Here is a 25,245-nt window from a genome sequence, read left to right on the forward strand (position 1 = left end):
CACCAACATCCATTGCAACGTTCTCCGGAAGGACATCGACAAGCCAATACGGTACGCGGACATACTCGGCCACTGCTCCATCGTGGTATGTCTCGTAGAGTGGGCAGTCGTCTTGCAGCCTCGCGAAGCCGATTAGTGATGCTTGGTGACACATTTGCGGCTGGCCACTGGTGCATAACTGACTGGCGGCAAGACAAAGTTGGATGTAGACGAACTCGAGTCTCTATCTTCAAATTCGTAACTTCGCCTCCAGTGGCCACAACTATGCGAGCAGCTTCGCGACTCGCTGTCCAAGGTACATGACTGTAACCTTGGTTAATCAATCTTACTATTCCTGGAGTCAATGCTGCTGCAGCATTTTTAATCAAGGCGTCCTCTAGGCCGAGATCGGGAATTGGCACCTTTTGCAACTTCAATTCCATCACAGCTCGTTATGCATCGCGAACTGCTCCCTGTGCAGGTGATGAACATGGAAGTTCAGCCAGCCCCTTAGGTGAATACGAGGATTCCCGGGGAAGGGCGGGATGATGAGAAGTGGCATTTGATCCTCCGACTGTTGTCCAGGCACCTTCTACGAAAAACACCGATGTATGTCCGCCGAAAGGATGATAAATCGCTAGCGAAGGACAATTGCCAGCGGGGTTTGCGTGGGTTTGCGCGGGTTTGCGCTTCATGCTACCACAAGAAGTCCTGGCTGGCAGCGTTCCAGGTTCACTGCAACTGGGTGTCTAGAAAACTGCCCTGCTCGCGGTGAATTGACCGCAGTATGTAACGGAGGTAGGACGTTGTTTCGAGGCGAACCTGGGTTTGAAGTTCCTGATCGGCTAATGGCATTGAACGAGGCTGAAGCCCCTGAGGATGCAAAAAGACAACCAACCCGAAGTCCGCAACAATAATTGATTAGAGCTGGTCATAGACAAGGCACCCAAACAACCCCCAGATCGTCTGTCCTCTCGTCTCCTTGTTTTCCGTCGCGATGCATAGAGCTGCATCACTTTATATGCAGACAGGGTTCCCGTATCAGACCAGGCTTTGCAGAGGAAATCTGTGGTGGCTGTCCTATCAAGCGGCTTTCGACCGAGACGAAAATCAAGCTCGCGCACCCGACACAGCTTCTTACCACCAACATAGTCTCGCTATTCCAAGAGCCCCGTAAACGTAGACCCCCAGACAACCCCTTCCCCGCAATATCTAGAGCTCCAGATTCAGCGATCCGCTAATACATATCATAAGGGCCAAACAAGAATTCCTATAGCGCACCTATCTGCACGATTACTCAATTCGAGAATTTTGGGAAAGACAATCGCTCGAGCTCGAGCTTCTCTTTTCTGTCCACTCGAGTTTCAAAATCTCACGTCCCACTCCGCAGTGTTCCAGTCGAACGACGAAATGGGGGGCTAAAGAGATCCCAGTGCATACAGAAGTCGAGGATATCACTCAGAAACCTTCTTTCCAGGTAGCCGACATCCGCGAAGGAGCTCCGCACCGGGAGTCGCCTTCAGACATATTATGCGTGTTCTGATACTTAAATCCTGCTGTACACCACCTACGAGTTTGGTGGCAGTACGTCTAATGCTTTCTTTAACAGGCCATTGTCCGTGGCTACTTCGCCACAATCATTAATCTCGTCCGCTCAGGGCTCTGGCTCACTGCATCGTTCCCGTAAGGGTCGGCAGCGACAAAGCCAATTGATTCACAACCGTCATTTCCCTTCGTCCGATCGTTCTTGGTCCGGCACCGTCTCGGGCTGCCAAATTCTGGGTCAGAAAGTGGTTCATTGCAGTTCCACTGCGCGCTGGCGTCATTGGTTGTATAATGCGTTTCATGCATTCGGTAACTTTTATTGGCATGGCTATGTCTGGTCAAGCGATCGCAGGCCTTCGACCATCCAGGCCCTCACCGAAGCCATCACCTCCGAGGTTCAACCAAGAAAATATCGAGATTGGGCGCATGGTTCGGTCAACGCTCCTTCCACCATTGTTCCTTATTTCTATTCATTACCTGTTCGACCGCTTCAACAATTGACTCTCCGAGAGAAAATCTACAGACTTGATCGTCCCAACTGTTCTCTCCATTTCCTTGCCCCTTTCTTTCGAAAAAGCCCACCAAAATGTCGCTCCGGCGTTACTATGATACTGGGTACCACAGGCCGCACATCTGAGGGAACTGTGTTGAAACTTGCAACACCTTTCGAAGCACCTCTGGTCAAGTTGACTTACGTCGACGCGTTGCAGATGTTCGTAACAGCTGCGCATCTGTTGACTTCTCACACAATTTCTGACCTTCACTAGCTATCAATCCAGCTGGCACAGCCTGATGAACTGCAATCCCAGTATGGGCTCTTTATAGGTTCTGGCAAAGCACTGCAAACCAACTTTGAACATCAAGAAAAGAGGGGAGGGGAAACACCCACTAACATCGACCAGCATGGGATCAATATCACCTTCCCCAGGGCCATTACTCGACAAACCACGAGAAATACCAAGATTTCCTCAACTAGCTAGGGATTGAGCATCCTATGAAGTACATATCAGTGATGATGGTCCGTGAGCCCCTAGCTCTCCGCGCTTTGGCGATGTTTCAGCTCTCGCACTGGCAGCTCTGAGGGCGGAAATGGCGGCTTTTTGAGCGGCAGCAGCAGTGTCACGTATCACACGCATAGGTTCTTTACGTGCGTTCCCTAACGATGAGGGCAATAGGATAACGAGAGGGACCATGTGGGGGAAGTCAATACAGAGCGAGCCAATGTGCCAGCTGATAGGAGAATGATTGAAGCCGAAGTTGACTACATGGTGCGACATACAAGAGTTGCGTATATATCCCGAACTAATGTAGTTTTCTCCTGGTTCAGTATATCACCGACCTGGTTCCAATGCCGCAGTATAGCAGTACTCCGATATTTAAACTTAATTCACGGGCTAGCCCAACACCCTGTCGTATTAATCATTGAACAACGGCCCACGATACGGCTCTACAGGAGGGCTGTCATGTATCGCGAGTCCACTCTGCCAGGAATGCGACTCCCTGGCAAGAACAATGATGTTGAAAGGCTACATGTTTCTGAAGAAGCAAGAGACCCCTCGAAATCTCATGCTGCGCAAGTGAGTGCGATCGACGATTGCTTGAAGAAGAGGCGATGGTCTGAGGATACGGGGGAGAGAACATTCGCTTCATGTCGCAAGAGAATAGAAAAAAGCATGAAGAGGCCAACCAGACTTCGAGAGGGAGGTCGATTCTAACGTACGAGCCTGGCATGCTTTCAGGATAAAGCGCTCTCGCTTTGACGGTCAAACAGTAGTTGGCTGTTGACTTGTAATTTCCGGTAGAGATGTTGGGTCCGTGGTCCACAACCTTTCTAGAAAAGCAAAAGTATAGCAGACGGATGATTGAAGCAATACTTCCCTATCCAAAATTACCCGGTGCCTATTGAATAATCTTCTTGAATGAAATCATTGGCACTAAGCCAAGGCACAAACCCCCAATAGGTGCATTCCTTCCCATCACCTTTAATAGTACATACTTGGCAAGTTCTGAACCAGAAAATCGGATACATCCGAACGAAAATCATCGCTAATAAATTGGGAGAATAACGGATAAGAGTTCAGGAGCTGGTGGCTGTCCTTCCATGTCGGCCACTGGGGGTACGAGATAGAAGTACCGGCGTTCGGGTCGAGCGAGTCCACGAAAGAGATGTAGTAGCTGCGGAAAGATGCACTCGCATAGTTAGGCAAGACACCGAAAAATACTTGCAGGATATCACTGCCGTGGAAGGAACCCAAGATAGGGGTTCCGTAGTCGTACGAGCTCAAATAGGACCAAGACGCCACGTCGCCGTTCAAGTCCGCAGTGATTTCAAGAACTAGGCGGCGCGAGAGCGTGAAGACTATATCGCCTGCGATAGCCGCCAAACGCTTGAACTGAGGGTAGATGTTGTTCAACGAGCCGGTCCGGAATGGCGATCCGTAGGTGGACGTGTCATTGTAAAAACCGACAAGTTCTTGTATAGTCCCGATAGGGCTATTATGGAGCAACCCTTGATGGAAGTATTGGACCAGATCATCTATCGTGGTGAGGTTAGACTGGAAAAGGGAAAAGAGGGTGCCTTCGTCCTCTTGATCTCCAATAATAAAGGGAACCTTGGAGTATTGATTGGCTCGCAGGAGAGCGTCGGGAGACTTTGTCAGGACCGTTCCGTCCGGTCGGGGAAGGTAAGATAGCGCAACAGAAGTGTAGCTGAGAATGAATGGAACCGAGTTTGCCGCGTTAAGGTACGTCTCATAGTCCAAACCTCGAAGACATTCCAGGGTGTCGGCAGCGGTGGTGCAACCTGCCGTTTGGACAACCTATCACGGTAACATTAGCTTAGGCCGATCAAGTGGGTGACGATCTTGTTTTCATTCGACGTACCGTGTCGTAGATCCCCTGAGCCCGTGGGCTATCAACTGGATCGGTCGGCACAACACTCCCTGAGTTCATGATCGCGCCCCGAAACAGCGGCTTGCCCTTATACGTGTTATCTCCGTTGTAGAGGACCATATGATCGAAAACGGAGATAGCACCAGCCGATTCCCCCCAAATGGTGACCTTGTCAGGATCCCCTCCAAAGGCTGCGATGTTGTCCGCAACCCACTGGAGTCCGAGTCTCTGATCTAGTAGTCCCAGGTTGGCAGATCCATCCGCCAACACTTCTGCACCAGGCAGGAAACCGAACCCACCAACCCGATAAGCGACACTAACGAAAATTAAGGGCTGGCCTTGATTGACAGCGTCCTTTACCCAGGAGGAGCCGTCGTACATATAGTTCCAGCCCACCTCGAATCCACCGCCAAAAATCCAAAAGAGCACAGGCAGTTTATCGTCGGGCTGGGTTCCAGCTGGGCGGTGGACGTTCAGGTACAGACAGTCCTCTCCAAAGTTGAGTGTCTGCTGTAGAAGTGGGCTGTTGATAAGGTCGGCGATGACATTGGTCAGAAGGCTTCCTTCCGTTTCGGCAGTACTGAAAACAAATTGTGGGCAGGCTTGCTTATTGGACGTGGCATTATAAACACCATAGGGCTCGGTGAGAGGGACGGGGGCCTTCAAGCGATCTCGGTTGGTCGGTGGCTTCGCAAATGGAATTCCCGGGAACTGTTCTACGTCTCCGCCTAGGCCTACAATAGTGGCTTGAGGGGATGAGATGGTCACCGTCGGAGCGTCTGGGGCCCGGGCGACTGGAGAGGTATGAACCGCTGGCAGGATCGCAGCCAACGCCGTGCCGAGGATGACTGCGAGTTTCATGGTACCAAATAAAGAAAGAAATTTGGTTGCAGCAGTTGCTTGGAAAGTAATGAATGATAAGGAAATGAGTGATAATCTGTTGTAGGATCTGGAGAAGAGGTGGCATTAAGAGCCTTATAAATGTATACTTCAAGTCCATTGGTTTGGTGATGGCGTTGTTGATGTTGTAGCTGACCGGAAAGGCTATTCTCATCGGTGTATAAATTGGGTTTGACGATCTTCCTCTTTCGAGGTACTACAATTCATTAGATTTCGGACCGGGGATTCTGTTTCCCTGAGAAGAACTCTTTCTGCAGGGGAGATCGTGCCAGACAAATGCAGGGCAATGCCCCGGCCGGGGATATATCCCTAAAAGTTTCATCTCAGAGCAGACAGAGGAAACCCTTAACAGGGAAAGCAGTCACAATAACCAGGGCTTTCAACGTCTGCCGTTGGAAACATCCACCAAGTTAGTACGGGTCCGTGATAAGAAGAGCTAACCGGGATAGATCGTTGGATATTCACTGGAAGGGTCCGGGGGTTCCGAGTACCCGTACGCAAACAGTATATGGTCTTGTCCTCTTGGTGTGCTATGGCTCAAAAGTCACCTGGAGGCGCCATGACCAATCATAGCTATGAGCGAAATGAAGCATGACACGTACAATACGGTATATTTGCGGAGATTGAGGAGATTTCAGCCCAGAAAACTGTCGTACAAGAATAATACCTTAGTGGAGCGTATTCGCCATTACATAATCCGGGAAGCCTATTCGGACTACAGCAGAGGCATTTGTGTTTTGAAGTTCTGGTTGGATCAGGAAAAGTGTAGGGTTGCACGATGCTATGTATACGCGCTGTCAAGACCTGCACTTGGTCTTGCGAACAGAAAAATACCTGCGCAATGCTGTTCGCCGCGCCGCGTGTCTGTTTCACTTTCTTGTGAGGCACCGATGTCTAGGCTCTGAAGACTACTGCTAGACAGGGTTCCACGAGAGCTAATAGGTCGTCGGAAGGCAATTGTCAGAACCTCGCCCGAACCACATCTCGCACATATGAGATTGGGAATAGCCACACGCTCACTGCCAACTCTCTCCTGGAGTGCAGTGCATCTGAAGTTGGAAGTTGGGTTCCAAACCTAGCCATTGGAAACCGGGGAAATGAGTAAAAAAAGTGGGGTGGATGGACTGGGGTACACGTAGAATCCCTGCCTTTCCACGGATGTTCCAACAAGGGAAAGAACTCCTGTCTACCGAGGCATTACGCCCCTGGCGATTCCGGCAGACCCTTCAAGACGGGTCAGGGGTCGACTGGGAACACTTGCTCGTGCTCGATAATCAGCAGCCTCCGGATCGTTGGGCAGCCAGACACGGCGGGCAGCCAGACACGGCAGGCTGCTTCGAGAACATTAGTTTTGGATGGGCGAGGAGACATTTTCAGACAATTCTCAGCGATATAAAACGTCACCCCAGAACAATCACCCCGCGTTCCCAAGCCGGAGCAAAGAACCACAGTGGGATGTCAAAAAGCATTCGTACCCTGTCGCGGCCACCAACTTGCCAAGCCCATAGTGTCTATACCTATTCAGGAAGGGTTGCCGAGAAGCCTGGGTATCAGGTATTTCGCACAGGCCCCAAGACGCGAAATGCACCATACCAAATTCAGCATGCTAGCCTGTTTTTAGCACATGATCCACCGCAACTTTAATATGGCCAATCAGAGAGGCCTCCATGCCTTTTTTTCCGTATGCATGTACAGAATCGATGTCGATGCTGTCAACACCAGACCAAACGACGATGCCGATACCGATAACAAGTCGAATGGATACATAACTTGATTAACGATGCAGAGCACTCGATAGAGCACTCTGGGAATGAGTTTGAAGGATTTTCTATGGAAAATGGGCTCAGAATGTCTGCTGCCATAAATCCTCTCAATGGGAGGGATTCTCATCTGTGCAATGAATGAGTTATACAGTTTGGGCATAAGCATTCCCCTCGGCTGTACGCAGCTTGAGTTCTCTCTTCTCCCTCTAGTGTCCTCTAGTACATTCATGCCTCCCGCCCCCTTTCTAGATCGACTGTCCACCAGAAGAAGTAGCTTGAGACTGGGTCCGCGAGTCCGGATCCATCCCTGTCATGGAAGAAAATCCTCACCGTGTTTCAATGCACATTGCGCCATCCCTCACCTCATTCTCAGATTCTCACCTCTTTTCTGAATCTGGTCTCAGTCCGGCGAAAGTGTAGATGCCGGGGAGGACCAAGGGGTGCATATATGTCTTCAGGGTCTGCCGTTTCGCTGTATCACGTGATAGATCACGTGTCATGGCTCTTACAAAGGCAAAAATCGAGCTTGGCGTCAAACACCGGCGCGGGACGGAGGGGAACCCCGAACAGGCGCCTAATCTTCCCTAAATTTTCCTGGCCAGGCCGGCAATGAAGTCAGCGAACGCAGTGATACTGTGTGTTTTAGGGCTGTTTGTGTCAGTGGTCCAGATCGTGTCGCTTGATCCACTTTCCTCATTCTCATCTTCCATCTCTGAATACCATGAACATTCTATCCTGATCAATACTCCTCCCATGCGCAAGAGCTCAACATGCGTGGCTCGCTCGAGCTAGGCTTACGGATGGACCTATCGACAGCCACGGCATCATTTCATCAACATGGGCCAGCTCGGTGACATTTCACCTCAGGGCAGCATTGCGGTATGAGTTCTAACCGCTCTCTTGGATCCCGGCAGCGCTGATCGTCAAATAGATTGGTATCATCGTTGGTCTTCTCTCGACCTCGATCCAAAGCCTTGGTCTTACCTTGCAACGAAAGTCGCACCTCATCGAAGATGCCAAAGATCATTCGGAGACACGAAGGCCCCCCTACAAGAGACGGAGATGGCAATTGGGTATGCTGATGTTTGTGGTTTCAAATTTGGTCGGCAGTACCATCCAAATCACTACGTTGCCCTTACCAGTTCTCTCGACCTTGCAAGCTTCCGGTCTGGTCTTCAATACCGCATTTGCGACGCTATTGCTGAGCGAGCCCTTTACACATTTCTCCGTCGTGGGCACGATCTTGACCTGTTCGGGCGCAGCATTGATCGCCACCTTTGGCGCCATAGGAGAGCCGGCGCATAATTTGCATCAGCTGCTCCAACTTCTGGCCGAACGTGATTTCATAATATGGATGGTGGGAACAATGATTGTGGTGGTCGTCACTATCTTGCTTGCACACGTCCTCAAGATGTGGTCCTCTCGCAAATACATCTCACAGAGCCTTCCCAAGACCGAACGACCTCGATCAGCGTCCATGAATCTGGGTCCTTCTCTCACCCTCAGCCGTTCCTTCACAGCTCAACTACCGCAACCGCTGAAATTGCGGATCAGTCGCTTACGGCTGATTCGGGGCCTCTGCTATGCTCTCATATCTGGCATTTTATCCGCGCATTCTCTCCTTGTGGCCAAATCAGCCGTGGAACTTCTGGTGCGAACCGTCATCGACCACAAAAATCAATTCAACCGCTTTCAGTCATGGCTGATCCTCATCGCGCTTCTCTTTTTTGCCGTGACGCAGTTATATTACCTACATCTCGGCCTCCGACTTTGCAGCACCAGTGTACTATACCCCTTTGTATTTTGCATTTACAACATCATTGCGATCCTAGACGGCCTCATTTATTTTCAGCAAGCATCGAGACTAAGTGCGCTACATGCCGGACTGGTGGCTTTGGGCACGGTTATCCTCCTTTCTGGCGTCCTCGCCCTGTCTTGGAGATTGGACGATACGACACCTTCAGAATCTGCTCATCCGGCACTTCCTCCACGAACCCCGTTGACACCAGGCATGGGTTTGATGCAATCAGCGGCAGACGAACGAGAGGCGTTACTTCCCACTGGACGAATGAGAAGCTCGACGTCGTTGTCCCGAAGGTCGATCGATGAACAGACTCCTTTACTGGTCGGACGAACTCGCCCTCCAATGCTTTCGATTCACGCGCCGCCAGACACCGATACCGAAGGCATTTGGGCCGAACTAGACGACGACGAACCCCGCGATGACTATCTTGCCTCTCTGCCAAGAACACCCTCTCCATTCTGGACCCATACCTTCAAGACGCGTCGAAGAGGTGATTCAGAGTCCTCCCGGGCCATTTCCACCGGTAGCCGGAGAAGCTCGCTTGACTCCAAAATCAGTTCCGCCAAGGATAAAACTGAATCTGTTCGTCGTGAAAGTGAAGATTCCAATGGTCCACATCAAAGGCGAAATAGTGCCACTCAGACTCCACTTCCGTTACATGGGGCCAACGAAATCCCCCAATCGCCTTCTCACACACGGCATAGAAGTACGTCGATTCGTTTCGCAAACAACCAGGACCAGAATCGCGGTCATGAGCAGAGGCCAAGTTCTAGACAGACAAACCCGAGTCGATATGATCTGAGTGTTGGTGGAGGAGGGAGGCGTCGCAGATGGAAGCTGAAATGGTTTTCCGGCCACAAAGATGGGGAATGAGCATTACACGTCGGGACCTGATGCCAACAATGAATGAAACGAGTCGTTACTGAGATGTGTCCGGCTACGCTATACCTAGAGAAGGAAAGGAGGCATTCCTTTATGTATATACACGGCCGCATAGAATCAGAGACAGAATCATCAATTCTGCTACAAACACTTCGCAACATCCTCATCCAATCCGAGGAATCTCAAGTTCAAGTTTGTTTCCGCACTGACACTGGACTATCTGTCAACCCGGTATGATCTGTAGCCGAACCATCTTCGCTACCACTGATACTCTCATCACTCGACTCGTCCCAGATTTCCCGGGACTCTCTCTCCACCCGCCTCATCGCCCCCGCCACTTCGTCCAGCTTATTCACCACATCCAACACGCCCCGATTGACCTGTTGGAAATACCGATCATTTGCCTCCCTTCGCTTGCGGGCTAATTGAATGTCTCGTTCCGTCTCCTCTTCCAGGTTCTTATTATTGGTAAATGCACTAGGTTTCCCATTGGTACCCTTCGGTCCCTGACTTGGACTTGACCCTGTTTCGAGAGTGCCGACATTCGCTTGGCCTGCATCTGTGTCGAGATCGTGCTCGTGCAGTTCATCCGCTTCGCTTTTGGCCCAGGTCTGCGCTAACGACAGCTGTGCTGTACGGAGATCTTCCAGAGCCTTGGCGTGCGATGCTCCGAAGACGTGCGACGTGTTCATCGCCGAAAGCTCTACGTCGGCAAGCGTCTTTTGCATCTCCGCCCAGAGATTCTCGGCCCGTTGGTTATCGGCTTCCGCTGCGGGTTGGCGAAGGGAGGGCCCCGAGAACGACGAAGCCGGCGGAACGCGAGACGGTCGCTTGATCCGATGTTGGTGCTCTGTTTCAACACCCGGTGCCCCGGGGACACGGTCACCGGGGAGAGCAAGGGAAATGTGTGAGGCATTCTTGGATGGAGGACCCTGGAAGAGTGCCGGGGGAGGAAGACGGTGGGTAGTGGTCCTGGTGGTATTCAGCTTGGGTCGCTCAACGAAGGGTGAAGGAACCTCTAATTGAGGGGTTTTCCTCGTCGATGAAGCCATATTGAAATTGGCAGAGAGCGTACTGCTCCCGCCTTGATAATGAGATGCTATCCGTTCGATGTCATCGAGAGCGAGATGCTATGAAAACCACGGTCGGCCGGTCGGGTAGGGGTAGGTAATAAGTTGGCGACGGGCACTTGGAAATTCTGCCCATTCTCACCGCCTTGATCCAGAGTCTTGGCCGGCCACACCAACTTTGAATTCTCGTCTCTGCGATTAAATTCGTATCAACGACGACTTCAACGCCGCCAATTCCCCATTTACCAGACATCTGCCTGTCGTAGTTGCCAGTACGTACTCCTAATTCCTCTGATCAGTATCAATGGCCCCATTTTCGCTCCTCGTTCCCTTCCCCAACCATCAGTCTAAACTTATTTTCCCGATTCACGCGAACACAGAAATTCCTACAAATCAGACCAGACTGACGATTACTCTTCCGGTATAGAAATGACAAACAGAGGCAAACCCCGCGGTCTGAACGCCGCCCGTAAACTCGTCGCTGCCCGAAAGGAAGGTCGTTGGGCCGATCTGCACTACAAGAAGCGTCTTCTCGGAACTGCCTACAAGTCGTCACCCTTCGGTGGCTCCTCGCACGCCAAAGGCATCGTGCTCGAAAAAGTCGGTGTCGAAGCCAAACAACCCAACTCCGCCATTCGAAAATGCGTCAGAGTCCAATTGATCAAGAACGGAAAGAAGGTTACTGCTTTCGGTACGTACAATCATCTATCTAGCACAGGAAGTTTCTCCAAGATAGTGATGGAGAAACGAGGGACAAAACAAAAAAGAGAAAGAAACAATGTTGACAAAATATTGGCTCTTAGTGCCTAATGATGGTTGCTTGAACTTTGTGGACGAGAACGACGAAGTCCTCCTGGCCGGGTTTGGTCGCAAGGGTAAAGCCAAAGGTGATATCCCCGGTGTGCGATTCAAGGTGGTCAAGGTCTCCGGTGTCGGTTTGAGTGCGCTGTGGAAAGAGAAGAAGGAGAAGCCTCGATCATAGATTCCCACCCCAAACAATCAAAACCCAAAAAAGTTGGCGTGAAGCGACGAGCGGTGTGGATGAACGATGATGAAGAGCGATACGGTACCATGGCAAACAAGCATGCATGCATAGTGCGCCCTTAACAACAAAAAAGTTGCCAACGGATCCAAATGAACATATCGATCAGGTGGATAAGACAAATGGACGAAACATGAAGAGGCCTTTTCCCTGTCCACGGCTGAATGCAAATCCAAATCTATGGTTCAAAGCAGGCTTGAGTTCGCTCATCGAATAGAGGCGGAATCCATACCTATGTAGCCATATAGGTATCCAGTGCCAGCAAAAGTTTCAAACTCTAAGATCCTAGTACCACCAAACTTATAAATGTCCGAAGGAGACATGCGGAATCAATCATGCTCGAAATCTTCCTACGATCTCCCATGCGATTGCAGATTGTCCCAGCATTGAATGCTATGTGTTGGATGGTTCTTAAATTACGATGCAACATGCCATATAGAGAACCAGAGCCGGAGCCGGAGCCACAATCAAGGGTTATCTTGTATATTCCTTTGGGAGCTAGCAATACCTTTTCGTGTGTTGGAACTACAAGGCCTGGCTGTACACGAATAAGATGATACAAGTCTCAGAAACATAAGGTATCCGGTTTTCGGCGCATATGTCGTACTTTGGCTTTTTTCCCCAAAATGCATCTGCCAACCCGTCTGCTGAATGAGAGACAACCACATTACAAAATGAGTGGGAGAGTGATGTCGAAAGTCAGACCATCCATCCAGATAATCGTGGGGTAGAAAGCCGGAGGGAGAAATCAATGCATCACGTCCATGGCTTCTCGCCGAGTGTCTTCAAGTTCACTTTCACTCTTCCCCTTCCTGCCACGGCCCATAGGAGGCGTTTTCAATCCGATGCCCACTGCGTCTCCGTCATTGCTGATGGGGCTTCTAGCTTCATCGTCCTCGCTTCCTTCAGGACTCGGGCCTTGACTATCTCTGAGGGCCCTTCTACCTCGCATCATCTGTGGTGAGCTTTCGTTAGTATATGTATGACCGAAAAAGGAAAAAACCCTGGGGTGATAGAGTAAATTTTTGCTTACCCAAGACTTGACTCCTCCAATCAAGCCCAAACTGTAACCTGTGGCAAAATCTTCGTTTCGACTGATTCTACCAGGCGAATCACTTCTCTTGTCAGTGCTCCCGGGTATATCCAAGTGCTTCAAATGCTCGACGGCGCTCACGGCGCTGGGACTTCGCAAGCCATCGCTGTGCTGCCTATTAAACGGAGCTGGGCTTGCGGGCCTTGAACTCGCATTGAGCCAAAATTGTCGGAAGTCGCGGGAGATTTCTCCTCCAGCGGTGGCCCAGTTGGTCTTGATACTATCCCTCAATTCCTGCACGTGCCTCTTGATATCCAGTTCGTTCTTCTTGAGCCAGCTGATATTTAATTCTTGACGACTGGTTCCTCTCTTTAATTGGCGTACAATGTACTTTTCGTAGTCGCGGACGATCTTGGTGATGATTCCCGTCGTGGACACCCCTTCGGTTCTTTGGGTCACGAGAAATTTGCCCTCCTTTTTGATGGGTGCGTAGATATCGTCTCCTTCTTCTGCACCGTAAGGCTCATCGTCATGAGCCACATAGTCGATCTTGTGTTCTGCCAGGAATGCCGGTGTGACAATCCAAGGACAATTGGGAATCACCTCGTCTACCCATCGGCAATGACGGACAGTCTCGGCTCGCTCCGCACCCGTGAGGACCGTCAGTCCTTTACGCTTATGGGTCTCTGCATCGCCCGTAACTCCCACGATGAGATAAGTATCCGGGAAGGCCGTCTTCGCTTGTTCGAGTTGACGCATGTGCCTTGAAGTAAAATTAGTTGTGTCTGTGATCTGGTGTACTCTGACACCCATGTCTTACCCAAGATGGAACAAATCAAATACTCCGTCCGCATACACTCTGACCGGCCGACCCGTCGGGGGGGGATTTGTCTTGTATCCCACCGGCTCCCTCAAGCCTGCCTTCGGAGGATCCTGCATGGTTCCTCCATCCCCGTTGACAACAGCCTTGGTCGTAGCACCGAGAAAAGTTCTCTGTCTCTTTTTGCCGTGTTCCTCGGCCTCTTCGGCCTCGTCATCGTGAGAAGACGGACCCGGGTGCTGAGCTGGGTCTGGAGCACGAGTTCCGTTGGATTCGTAGCTGTTAGCATTGGATCGTGTTCGTGCTCGCTTCCTAGGGGGAACAGTGCTGTCGACAGAGTTGCTTGGGGTGTGCTTGCGGTTCCGAGTGTTATGCGAGAGAGATGCTGCGAGCTCTTCGCCTGAAGCGTCGTGAGAAGGTTGCTGTAGGTCTGTCGCGGCGGATTTGAGACGGTCCGGGCCAGAGGTCCGCTTCCGCTTTGCGGAAGCTGATGAGGATGGAGAGGACATTTTGAGAGGGAGGAAGCCTTCGGACGGTGACACCAGAAAAAGTTGGGAGTAGAGCTTGAGGAGTTTCGCGAAATTGGGATGCCAAGATACAGAAACAAATTTCCCCAAGAGACAAAGTGCGAGTCAGAGGAGGGGAATGAGAAAAGAATCAATGTCAGATGGAGAGAAAAGTTGACGACGATCCTATGGATCTTTGGCCGACTCCAGCTTGTGATGCCGTCACTCACATGCAACGTATCCAATTTTTTTTTTTTTTCTTTCTTTTCTCTCTTTTTCTTTTTCCTCTCCAACTTTTTGGTTGTGGAGGAACTCCAGATCAATTCGAGCACGAGACACTCACAGAGCAGTGCTTAGAGGGATCGGACACTTGTCCAATTGAAAATGTGAGGCTGTCAAAAGTGGCGCTGCTGAGTTACTGAATCTGATGTACCCTCCTACGTTCGTGGAGAGTAAATCAATTCAATTACTCATCCAATTCAGTCCACACAGATTTTCCTCTTTGGTCCAATGAAGCCGCATGTCGTTAGGCAACAGGTAACACGAGGAGCTGGACAATTCTTCTGTTCTCCCCCATTTGAGGGATTCAAAGTCTCTTAGCTCGACTACCTTTCACACGGCCACCTCATTTCCACGCATTGACATGACGAGCACGTGACGTCAGAGACCCGGATTGTTTAAACCACAGCCTCCACTTTGGCGCGGGCATACGGTCAAGCCCTAAGCCTGGAGGCAGAGCCTGATCCATCTCACACTCGCAGGCGGGGTGGAGGTCCGCAAGTTCAAGTTGTCAGTGCTCAACTACCTATACATATCTTGTGCACGGCGACCGCGGAGAATTTTTCACCATTTGTGCAAAACGATAACATCTGCAAAACACGGAAAGCACGGGCAATGCTCCTGAGAGTTCCCCTTACCAGGTATGGTAGGTGTCTGGATTTGTTCTGCTGCGGCAGGGGAGTTCCACTGGGGATTGCTGAATGGAAGAATCATGATCGCTTTAGGTCTTTTGCCCTGCTGCTACTGCTGCCCGAGGGTACACTCTGGCAATTATGCCAAAACCATTGAGCTTTCGCGTTCCAGTCCAGGTTGGACGACGCCCATTGAAAGTCAAAGTGACATAGAACTTGTGGAACACACTTGCACATTTCCATCGTCGAAAGGATTTTACCGATCCAAGTACGAGCTCCAAACCGAACTGAAATGAAGTCGCCATTGGATTAGCGAGTGAAAAATATTTGGGGATGGTTTTGCGAAGTGAAAAGAGGTTACATTCTTCTAGGAGAAGACTCTACCCCAGCAAGTTGCGATCCATCGCCTTCAACAGCTCCTCGGAAGCATCCAGCCATCTTTCCGGACGAAACTGGTCTGTGTTTGGACTATATATATATTCATGGTGACGCATCACCAGGGCTGCAATGCCCACATTGGTACCAGGCTCCACGAAATTTTTGCTGACGACTGCGAACGTTTGACTCACAGATAAGGCGACTGTAAGCTTTCCTCGTGCGTAATATATTCTGATAGCTTGCCAGCTTGTTCAGCTTGTTCAGATTCGGCGACCAGTTTTCAATAAGAGAAACACGACCGAAGAGATCTTGCTGTTGTATCGCTTCCCGCCATCCTCAATGTACAAGACCGCCTTCATAAGCGTTATTCACATTAAACATTCTTGAAGAGGGAATCACAGAATGATGTGGTAACTATATCCTCATAGCGTATGTTCCCGGTCTGGGCCTCCTCTGTGCATAGCTGACCTAGGACGTCCGTTCTTCTCCCTCCATGCAGCGTCCCGTCCTACCTGTGTATCTCATCTTTCGTGATCTACGAACAAGTCAGCGTATATGTGTTGAACAGTGACCGAGGCTTTTAGACGGACCTGTAGAAATGCTGCCATTGGATTCGGCGGGCCAGTGCTCAATTGCCCGTCGAATTCCGATTCAGCAATGGATATTGTCCAACAAAAACCATATGTGGTACAGAGCACCAATGCTCCGGGTCATATCGCTGACATCTCTCTTTTCTTCTATAAAAATAAACTGTCTTTGGAATGTAATGTAGGCAATTAGATCGAACGCACACCATGACGACCATACCGACAAATCACCCGCATACGCGTGGACCTTAGCTTCCATGTGCCACGAGAGCTCGAGAATCTGCGGCCAGTGTGCAATCTTCGGGCCGCGTATTTGATCTGGTCAATTCTCAGCGCTGACCTGGCGTAGGAGCAAAGACCAAAGACTGAGGACAATAAAAAGAGGAAGAAATTAATAATATAGACCGTTTTGTGCAGGCGCTTATCCTCTGATCGAGAGGGAAGGTTACCAGAGATTCACGAAATCAGTCCACTGAATACAAGACCATCACTTGCAGTGTAGACTTATGGAGCCAGTTTGCGGATCTGAGATTACCGAAATAATTCGACGGGTTCAGAATCCCGTGAAGTCATAACACGATCACTGTCGGCGATAATAGAAAAGTCCAGACTCGAAGAACGGCGAGGTCGGCTCTTTGTAGAGAGCAGCTTGTGTCGGCTATCGCACCAGATTTCTATCGCTCTCTTCCCCGAAGAGTCATATACATACCAAATCATTGGAAAGCCGACAGCAGGTTAGCGGGATAAGGCGATAGTGTTGAGGAATGTTGTAGGTATTCGAAGAGGAGTCAAAACCTGAGGCTTTGCTTTGTTCCAAATCGCCGGCCCTTCTCGTGCGTTCGCATTGTACCCTTTCCAGAACAAAATCAGAGAGTTGATAAAAAAAAGGCAGGACGAATCCACGCCTAGAAAATTCAGGGACGAGTTCCCCGTTCGCTTGGCTCTTGTGATCGACGGCCGCTTTGGAAGACAGATCATTAGATGGACTGTCCGTAGGATTTTTTTGGCATATTGTCCACTTTGTTGCTCACGTTATTGCTGTGGCATAGCCAGTGACAACCCCTGTCAGCTATTGTATGTTTCAAAGGCCGTGACCATTCGTCAGACAGGATTTAGTTGGGCAAGAAAGTACATATTCCTGATTCAGGTCCTCCTGTCGTCCGACACACTGGATGCAGGCCCCGTTGTGAACACCAAATTCCTACCCCGACTCGGTTCTTCCGACTCGAGCACGTCTAAGAAAGAGCCTTGCGATATTTTTGGTGGGTATATCTTGTCGTCGGCTCTTTTCCGAAATGTTGATCGGCGAATGCTCTCAGGACATTGAAATCGATCCCCCGTCACTATAGTTATTGTGGTGTCGCGATGCCCGTTTGGTCGAGAGGGAGCTGCAGGTCGACGTCATGCGGCAGTTTCAGGTCGAATACGAGGACCGAGGACAGCCACCTTGGCACGTGAGGACTTCGAGACAACACGACCTTTGCTTGGTGCGGGTATGATAACTCAGCCCATTTAAAACATCTGCTGCTCTTATGCTGTGGGAAAATAGAAAAGACTCGATACGCCTCCCCTGCCACGCCATGCATAATGGGGAAAAAGTGCATCGAGCTAGCCTCTGTTCTTTGCTGTATCTCAACAATGTGGAAACAATACCACATGAAAGTGTTCCAACAACCGGGTCCTCCATTTGGTTCTAGATGGTCACAGTCATGCATGCTAAGATCCCCTTCATCACCGGACTGAGGGGGGAATGGGTATCTCGAATCGTGATGAATCTGAATCTGCCCGGTCATGTCATTCCACATTTCGTACATCCCATTCAGACAGCTCTCTTCTCACTCGGGTTATCAGCTATTCCTTTGGTTTCTGTGTCTGATCCATGGGAGGCGTCAAGATGACTGGATGCTTTGAGGTCGTCGCTCGCTGACTGAGGTGCCGGTGTCCCTTCTCGTTCACTTCGCGCTGAGTCCACATCCGAGGTATGAGGAGTCCCCTTCTTAACCTGGTTTGCCGTATCCTTGTCTTCCTCACTTTGATCGAACATTTCCGTGTCGTCCGAATCGGTCAAAACTTCGGTGCCATCTCCGAGCAAAATAATCCGACCAGTCCGGTCACCGAAACTTCTAGATCGGTGATCTAGATCAAGTTCATACTCATCCGGACTGTCATGATCGAATTGGTGTCGAACTCCGGGTCCGCGGAATTCAGCTGCCATCAGTTAGACCAGACTTTGTCTCACGGATCCAGGTGGGACTTGCCGTACTCTGGCGGTGCACAGGGACCATCGCCGTCTGCCACACGTTTGACAATCGTCTCGTACCACTCCTCTTTGGATTTTCCATTCAGGAGACCGACGACTATCATCGTCATGTTGTCGCAACCAACACCTCCCGTCTCACTGTTGGACGCCAGACAATTGTCCATCATGTTTTCACAAATTAAATGTAGTTCTTGTTTGGCAGCAATACCCCTTCGCACGAATTCGATCACGGCCTGAGAAGATTGACAATCCCAGATCCCTATCCACCGTTAGTGGCAGGCCTCCCGTGGAGAAGATCCTTGTAGACGTCCTACCATCACAAGCAATGACCAGAAACTCATCGTCCGGCGAAATCTCGTGCGTAATCACGTCTGGGAAGGCTGTGACAATCTGCTGTTCCGGGGAAAGATCGGCGCTCTTCTTGAATTCGAAGTCGCCAATGGCACGTGACAGGGCCAGGTTCCCATTTACACGACCAAAGTCGACAAATCCACCCGCGGCGCTTATACGAGCCTTTTCACCTATCTCTGGGTCAGATCCCCGAGAATTGGGCTTGTTCGTCCGCTTCATACCTTCATTTTGGGGTTTGTGGTCAAAAGATAGTGGCTTTGCTCTTCCCTTCACACCAAGAACAGTGCGAGAGTCTCCAGCATTTGCCTGGCAGTGCTAAGTCAAAGCGTTGGGCCAAGTAGGGGAGAATCCACTCACCACCCAGATCTTATCCTTTGATATGATACCGACAGACGCGGTGCATCCGGACACCTCGTCCTCATACCGCGCATCTGGTCGCTGTTTCAGTCCACATGTACTAGAATCCTGATTGGACGGCTTCATACCATTTAGAATTGCGCGATCTGTAGCAAGAAAGCCGTCTTTTAGGGCCTGTTCGATATCTCCTTTGGAAAAGGCCTCCTGTTTTGCAACAATCTTGTGGATATTCTCCCCGGCGAATTGCGCCACTTTTTCTCCTCCGTGCCCGTCATAGACGCCAAAGTACGATAATCGTTTGTCTGGGACCGACGGTTTGTGGTTTTGGCCATTTCCCTCGGGTTGTAGGTCGAGTACTGCAGCGTGCGCGTCTTCCATACTTATACGCCACCCTTGCATGGCCGAGAGACCATATAGAACACAGTCATCTGCGCCCCTATCGGATGTCTATTGCGATATTCCGTTAGCTATGGGCACGACGGACGTCGGGAGAGAAGATTCAGGAAGATTGGCCATAGGCTGCTTTCTGAGTTCCGCAGCCATCGATCACACACACGCACACAGCCTCGAGATGGATCTCGGCTGGCACAAAACTTTGCGGGAATGAGCGCACCTTCTCGACCACGGGTTCTGACAGAGTCTGGCCCATATTTTATAGCTCTTGAGTCTGTGGTGGGGATCGAGAGTTACGGGGCTCATGTACACCTCGCACGCAATATTATAAGCTGTCGGAAGAGGAAAGGCACCCAGTGGTGCAGGACGAGGACGGAGAGGAACGCAGGTTTCTGGAACGTAATGAATATGCACGACTGATGCATGCACTAGCTAAGAATAGATAGGGACGTTAACGTAGGGCGGAGGGTCTGTTTGTTGCTGAAGGTCGATGGGTGTCGCGTGCAGGGGTCAGAGATACAAGTCGAAGAAGGCCATCAGGTTTGTTGCACGTCCTGGTGCGATAAATGACGACCTTGAAAAACCAGCCTCCGACTTAGTCAGAGTCCCGGCCAAATTGCCAAGCCTGGAGATACTTGTGCCCCTACCATTTCTTCACCTTAGACGACGTACCTACCGATATGATTGCTATCTCATCCCAGAATCTTTCATTACGAACACTGCCTCCGGTATTTCTCCATTCTCATGTAAATTGAAAATTCCTCTGCTGTCTCTGTGATTTCCTCAGCTCGCTCTCTCCTCCACATTCACATGTTTCCACCGCCTCATCCCTGTTCTCTGTTTCTGCGACGATCAGATTCTCATCAAACCCATTGACTATCGGAAGAAAGTCACAGACTCAAATGCTGCCATTGGTCCTCCAATTCCAGTATGTTTCTTCTGTAAGAACCCAGAAGGTTTTCCTACTCCTGAATCATCCTAAGCGGCTGGTCCGATCCGTGACCACTTGGATCAGGAATACTCCCTAGCTGCTTGAGGGTTAATGTTCTCAATATCTTCCATTTTTGTTTCTGATATTCCAGATGCGGACTTTGTGTTTCTGTTTTTTTCCCTTAGCCACAGTCCCCGCGATGAAGTCATTGTCCACGGAGATCCAGCTTGAGGGAAGCGCGGTGCGCCTTCGAAACAAGCTCATGCCCGTTCAGTGTGCCATTTTAATGCTGCGCTTCAAACGACAAAAGTTGATCACTACAGCCGGAAACAATGCGTCCGGAGGAATAGATGTCTTCGTCATAGACTCCCTTTCCCCGTTTCGCGCGTTCTCCCCGGGGAATGGGGAGTGAGTCGAAGATAGTAGTTGTTTGTCGAATTGTCACTCCATCGATGTGACGCCAGCAGGTTTGCCACGACGTCCGACCAACATCGCCATCCGTATAGTCCATTCTGTGAGAGCCATGTCCAGCTGCAGGAAGAAGTGTGGATCGTCAGCCACCTAACAAAGAAACTCTGTTTTGCACCTTCTAATCCGCTTTCGGCTCGTTGGGGGATATGCTATGGGGGAATCCTGGACAGATACCCTGTTCCTGACAAGGGGAGCTTCGAATGTCCGATTCAGGGTGTCTTGATTATTAAAATTCCCGGCTTGACCTGTTGAACCCCTGTTAGTCCCGGATATTCTCGATGTTCGTCGCTGTTCACGTGGTGCTGTGTCGAACAACCTGTAAGGAGGCCGTCGCAACGAGACATTAGGCCAGGATATAGCCCGGCTCATCTGGGGTAACAAAAGAAGTTGGTGGGGTCATCTCACGTAGACTGCATAGGCAACAAAATGACCTTGGAGTCCATGATGTGCGAACCCAAGGAAGACATTTGTATTCTGCTTGGTTAGGAGGGATTCATCAAACGTAAATACCTTGTTAGCAAACCCCTTCTATTCTAGATTCCTCGATTGGTGCAAAATATGAGAGATATCAGAGCGAAGAAGTTGCCGCAGTTCTTTGAAGATCACTTTCTCAGCCCCGCAAAATAGACTCCACGGAAAACAGTTCCACTGCGCGTGAATCCAAAAATGTGGACCGAAAGAGGTGAACCCTAGGATGGAATGCGAATGCTTGGTAGAATCAAAAGGGATGAACTTGAAATTCAAAGCGAAAGTCAATTTCCGAGGTCACGTGCAGCCACTTTCCAGTTGTTGTAGCGGCGGGAAGAGAATGTATGCGCTAACTAGAACTATCTTCTGGGAGCGGCCGCTTTAATTATAGTCCTTGGCAGAAAATCCACATCCTCAGCCCACCCCCAAAAATCCCTCGGTGGGGAAGGGGTCTTTAATGTCTCAGCCTCACCCGTCTCTAAGTATTCCGGGCAGCCAATACATGGTATTTCTAGCCTAGCACTCTTTGGATGAGTAACGCCTCCCTAGCCCATTAGCGACGAAGCCCGGTGCTGAAGAGTCCTACCGAATTCTGCAGTGGGGGGGGCGTTGACCAACTCTACATGCTTCTCTTATTCAGGGAAGTCTCTCTCTTTTCGGCTCAAGATACCATGGTTGGTAGGTCCTTGATATTTAGGAATCTCATTCTCCTTCAACAACTACGGCGTGCCGAAAACTTGTTCTCTCATTGTGGTACCCTACTTCTCAACCGATTCTCGAGAGATCCTTCTCTTCCTGAGCTCAGGTAGTAGGGATTCAATGATGTCCTCAAACGACTCTGAATTCACCACATGAGACAAGATAAATCTATTGACATCGGCCGCCTCCACTCAACGTTCAAGCCCGTCAGCGACAGTCGCGAACGAGCGGACGATCTTTGCAGTCATCCCAACCAGCAACAGATACTCTGCAATTCGAGCCAGGTTCCATTTCAAGTTCTCGCTTCCAGGTGCTGTGTCCGCCCAGCCGTTAACAATGGATTGAATCATGGACATTTTGACGAAGCGGAAGTACTCGTCATCCGAACAAGTCGAATGGTCAACTCCGAAAGAGCACAAGAGCTCCTTCTCGATCTCCATACGAGAGGAATTCCTGATGCTTTCTTTTGGCCCCCTCGTCAGTTTCGGCAATGATGACGCACATGCTCGATACGACCTTGACGTGGTACGGGTTTCAACCTTCCCCTCCGAAGTTTCGTGCAGCGATGCCAAGATAAGATATTACAATATCCAAGCAACGTGACCATCGCTAAGATGGTCAACTGTGGAAAATCACCAGGTGAATGTAATAAAGATGCTCGTATATTGGGCTGGCTGTGATACGAAAGGCACATCAAGGACCAGGCAGCACCATTCAGAATAGAGGGTAAAACCAATCTGATGTCGTCACCATGTTCAGGGGTAAACGGATGCTGGACCAATCAAGATAAGGGGACAGACATATAGCCTCGACTATAAACAAATGACGAATCGCAAGTAAAGTTGTTTTGGGTTAGCGGCTTCGTCACAGTTCCCGGTGTAGGCATTTAGTTGTCTAACGTCCGACCTTTGCCCTATATCATTCATCAAGCGTATTCTACGAGAATTGGAAGCTGATAACTTAATGGATAGGGTCACTACTGCAAAGGTAAGAAATACACCTCATCATCGAGCTTAAGTCCTTGAGGCAAAATGGCTGAATATCATTAATGATACAGCTGTGAAATATTTGATATTTCTAATCCTCGAATTGATCCTTAGCAATGGAGCGGCAGCATTCTACCGCTGCAAACCTATCCCAAGAGCGTCGACATGGCCATCGCCGCCCCAATGGATGGCCCTCAACGAATCAATTTCTGGGAGACTAAAAGCCACCATTCCGGCGGGCATGGTCTGTCATCCAGAGCAACCTGTCTTTGACAATGTGTCCTGCAGGACTGTTCAAGAACAGTGGACAAATTCTTCCTGGCACGCCAATGACCCGAGTTCTTCCGCTTATAATGACGATGCCTGCTTGCCTAATGTTTCTGCACCGTGCTCAACAAATGGATATCCGGCGTACGTGATCGAGGCCACAAACAGACTCGATGTTCAAAGAGGCGTGGATTTCGCCAAAAGTACTGGCGTACGCTTGATAGTGAAAGGCACTGGACATGACTTTTTGGGAAGGTCATCTGGACCTGGCTCGCTATCAATCTGGACGCATGGCATACGGGGCGTCAAAGTCAACATGCATGACTTTCGTGCACGCCGTTACGGGGGTGATGCTTCCGTCAAGATAGCTGCTGGAATGCGCTGGTTTGAGATATACAACGAAGCGGCAAAGTACAATCTGACCATAGTTGGTGGTAGTGATATGAATGTTGGCATTGGAGGATGGATTTTAGGTGGAGGGCATGGGTCAGTATCTAGCCGATACGGCTTAGGTGCAGACCAGATCCTAGAGATGGAGGTCATCACCGCAGGTGGGCAATATCATATCATTAATGAGCGTTGCGAGAATGACCTCTTTTGGGCGATGAGAGGCGGAGGTGGCTCGACTTTCGCTATTCTTCTGTCTGTCACGATGAAGGCGTACCCTTCGATAAGCGGCACTGAATATGCCTTCGACTTCAATACCACAGCTGATTCGGACACATTTTGGTCTTTGGCGCCATACTTCCATTCACAAATTCCTTCCCTGTCGGAGTCAGGTGCTATGGGAGAGTATATGTTGACCGCTAACGGTACTCCGTCTGGATATGCGGATCAGCTCCCAGGAGGTCTGTCAGCGTCCGCAGCAGTTGGACGGCTTGTGGGCAAGCTCAGATTCCCTGGACAGACTCGTGAACAGGTCAAAGGGATTATGGGACCCGTTGAAGCTGCTATTCGCACATCTGATTGGTCCGTGGACAATGTTCTTACAAGTGGATCTGTGAGCCGTATTTCCGACTTCACCACATCCATTTTGGGTGGGAATGTCCAGGCCGTCGGTATTGATGGCAGACTCGGGTCATGGCTCTTAGATGAACCAGCTCTAAAGGGAAACTTCAAAATGTTGAAAAGAGCACTGCGAACATCATCTCCTCAGCCTTTCCCAATGCTGGGCTATTTGGTAGCAGGGCCAGGAGTCCGAAAAGCGCAAATTCCTGGTGGTGGCAATGCTGTTAACCCTGCGTGGCGGAGGGCATACGCACATGTGGGTACGTTTCCTCCTTTCCCCTTCCCAACACCAATTTAAGGGTAAGTTTATTGTTGTGCAGAATTAACTAGTGCTCGATAGTCCTGGTCCGCGTTTGGCCTGCTCTTAACGACACGGCCAAAGGTGTGCTTGTGCGGTCACTCCGCGAAGAGGCAGTACCAGCTCTCAAGGAGATCGCTCCGGCATCTGGGGCTTACTTGAATGAAGCCGATCCCACCAACTCGGATTGGCAGAAAGACTTCTATGGCGAGAATTACCCACGATTGTTAGACATTAAAAAGAAATGGGACCCAGAGGGTGTTTTCTGGTGCAAACCATGCGTTGGACATGATCTGTGGGAGGTCAAGAAGGAGAACGACGACAGTGACCCTGTGGAGTGGGGGATTGGGCAGGTAGGTGGAAGAATCTGTCGAAAAGCTTTTAATTCCTCTACGTTTTATTTTTGCTTGCCAGTAGCATCGCTCTCTGCGCGATACCTGGTAGAGATGATTGCTGCCTCACTGCAGTGGGTGGTCGTCTTCCTGGAATGTTTATCTTCCATAGCTCCAGTTGATCCTCTTTCAGGGACCTGTCCCATATGGCTTGTAATCTACGTCCTCTATGAACAAGGATCGTGTGGATGATCCTAATACTGTCTAATTCGCAAACATCAACAGCGCGTTGCGCCTTTCATTATTTCGGGC

At 50.1% G+C, this 25,245-nt stretch overlaps 8 protein-coding genes across 8 annotated transcripts; 3 read left to right on the forward strand and 5 right to left on the reverse strand.

Moving 5' to 3' along the window:
• Positions 1-3,506: 3,506 nt before the first annotated feature.
• Z518_01143 (uncharacterized protein) lies at positions 3,507-5,277 on the reverse strand (the record flags this gene model as incomplete). The annotated part of the gene is made up of 2 exons (XM_013421744.1): positions 3,507-4,343; positions 4,408-5,277. 2 exons carry the CDS (start codon positions 5,275-5,277, stop codon positions 3,507-3,509), a joined length of 1,707 nt encoding a protein of 568 aa, XP_013277198.1.
• Positions 5,278-7,916: 2,639 nt separating this feature from the next.
• Positions 7,917-9,756, forward strand: Z518_01144 (uncharacterized protein; the record flags this gene model as incomplete). Its single annotated transcript, XM_013421745.1, has 2 exons — positions 7,917-7,958; positions 8,011-9,756. 2 exons carry the CDS (start codon positions 7,917-7,919, stop codon positions 9,754-9,756), a joined length of 1,788 nt encoding a protein of 595 aa, XP_013277199.1.
• A 197-nt stretch (positions 9,757-9,953) lies between these two features.
• Z518_01145 (uncharacterized protein) lies at positions 9,954-10,817 on the reverse strand (the record flags this gene model as incomplete). Its single annotated transcript, XM_013421746.1, has 1 exon — positions 9,954-10,817. The coding sequence occupies one exon, from the start codon at positions 10,815-10,817 to the stop codon at positions 9,954-9,956; it is 864 nt and encodes a 287-aa protein (XP_013277200.1).
• Positions 10,818-11,264: 447 nt separating this feature from the next.
• Positions 11,265-11,817, forward strand: Z518_01146 (40S ribosomal protein S23; the record flags this gene model as incomplete). The annotated part of the gene is made up of 2 exons (XM_013421747.1): positions 11,265-11,526; positions 11,639-11,817. The coding sequence occupies 2 exons, from the start codon at positions 11,265-11,267 to the stop codon at positions 11,815-11,817; spliced, it is 441 nt and encodes a 146-aa protein (XP_013277201.1).
• Positions 11,818-12,625: 808 nt separating this feature from the next.
• Z518_01147 (uncharacterized protein) lies at positions 12,626-14,239 on the reverse strand (the record flags this gene model as incomplete). Its single annotated transcript, XM_013421748.1, has 3 exons — positions 12,626-12,832; positions 12,911-13,673; positions 13,731-14,239. The coding sequence occupies 3 exons, from the start codon at positions 14,237-14,239 to the stop codon at positions 12,626-12,628; spliced, it is 1,479 nt and encodes a 492-aa protein (XP_013277202.1).
• A 3,692-nt stretch (positions 14,240-17,931) lies between these two features.
• On the reverse strand, positions 17,932-18,327 carry Z518_01148 (uncharacterized protein; the record flags this gene model as incomplete). The annotated part of the gene is made up of 1 exon (XM_013421749.1): positions 17,932-18,327. One exon carries the CDS (start codon positions 18,325-18,327, stop codon positions 17,932-17,934), a length of 396 nt encoding a protein of 131 aa, XP_013277203.1.
• A 20-nt stretch (positions 18,328-18,347) lies between these two features.
• On the reverse strand, positions 18,348-19,458 carry Z518_01149 (uncharacterized protein; the record flags this gene model as incomplete). Its single annotated transcript, XM_013421750.1, has 5 exons — positions 18,348-18,631; positions 18,687-18,893; positions 18,945-19,029; positions 19,081-19,154; positions 19,209-19,458. The coding sequence occupies 5 exons, from the start codon at positions 19,456-19,458 to the stop codon at positions 18,348-18,350; spliced, it is 900 nt and encodes a 299-aa protein (XP_013277204.1).
• A 3,757-nt stretch (positions 19,459-23,215) lies between these two features.
• Positions 23,216-25,150, forward strand: Z518_01150 (uncharacterized protein; the record flags this gene model as incomplete). The annotated part of the gene is made up of 3 exons (XM_013421751.1): positions 23,216-24,563; positions 24,644-24,954; positions 25,127-25,150. 3 exons carry the CDS (start codon positions 23,216-23,218, stop codon positions 25,148-25,150), a joined length of 1,683 nt encoding a protein of 560 aa, XP_013277205.1.
• Positions 25,151-25,245: the final 95 nt, after the last annotated feature.

Source organism: Rhinocladiella mackenziei (genome assembly GCF_000835555.1).
Source record: "Rhinocladiella mackenziei CBS 650.93 unplaced genomic scaffold supercont1.1, whole genome shotgun sequence".
In the NCBI taxonomy this organism is placed as follows: domain Eukaryota; kingdom Fungi; phylum Ascomycota; class Eurotiomycetes; order Chaetothyriales; family Herpotrichiellaceae; genus Rhinocladiella; species Rhinocladiella mackenziei.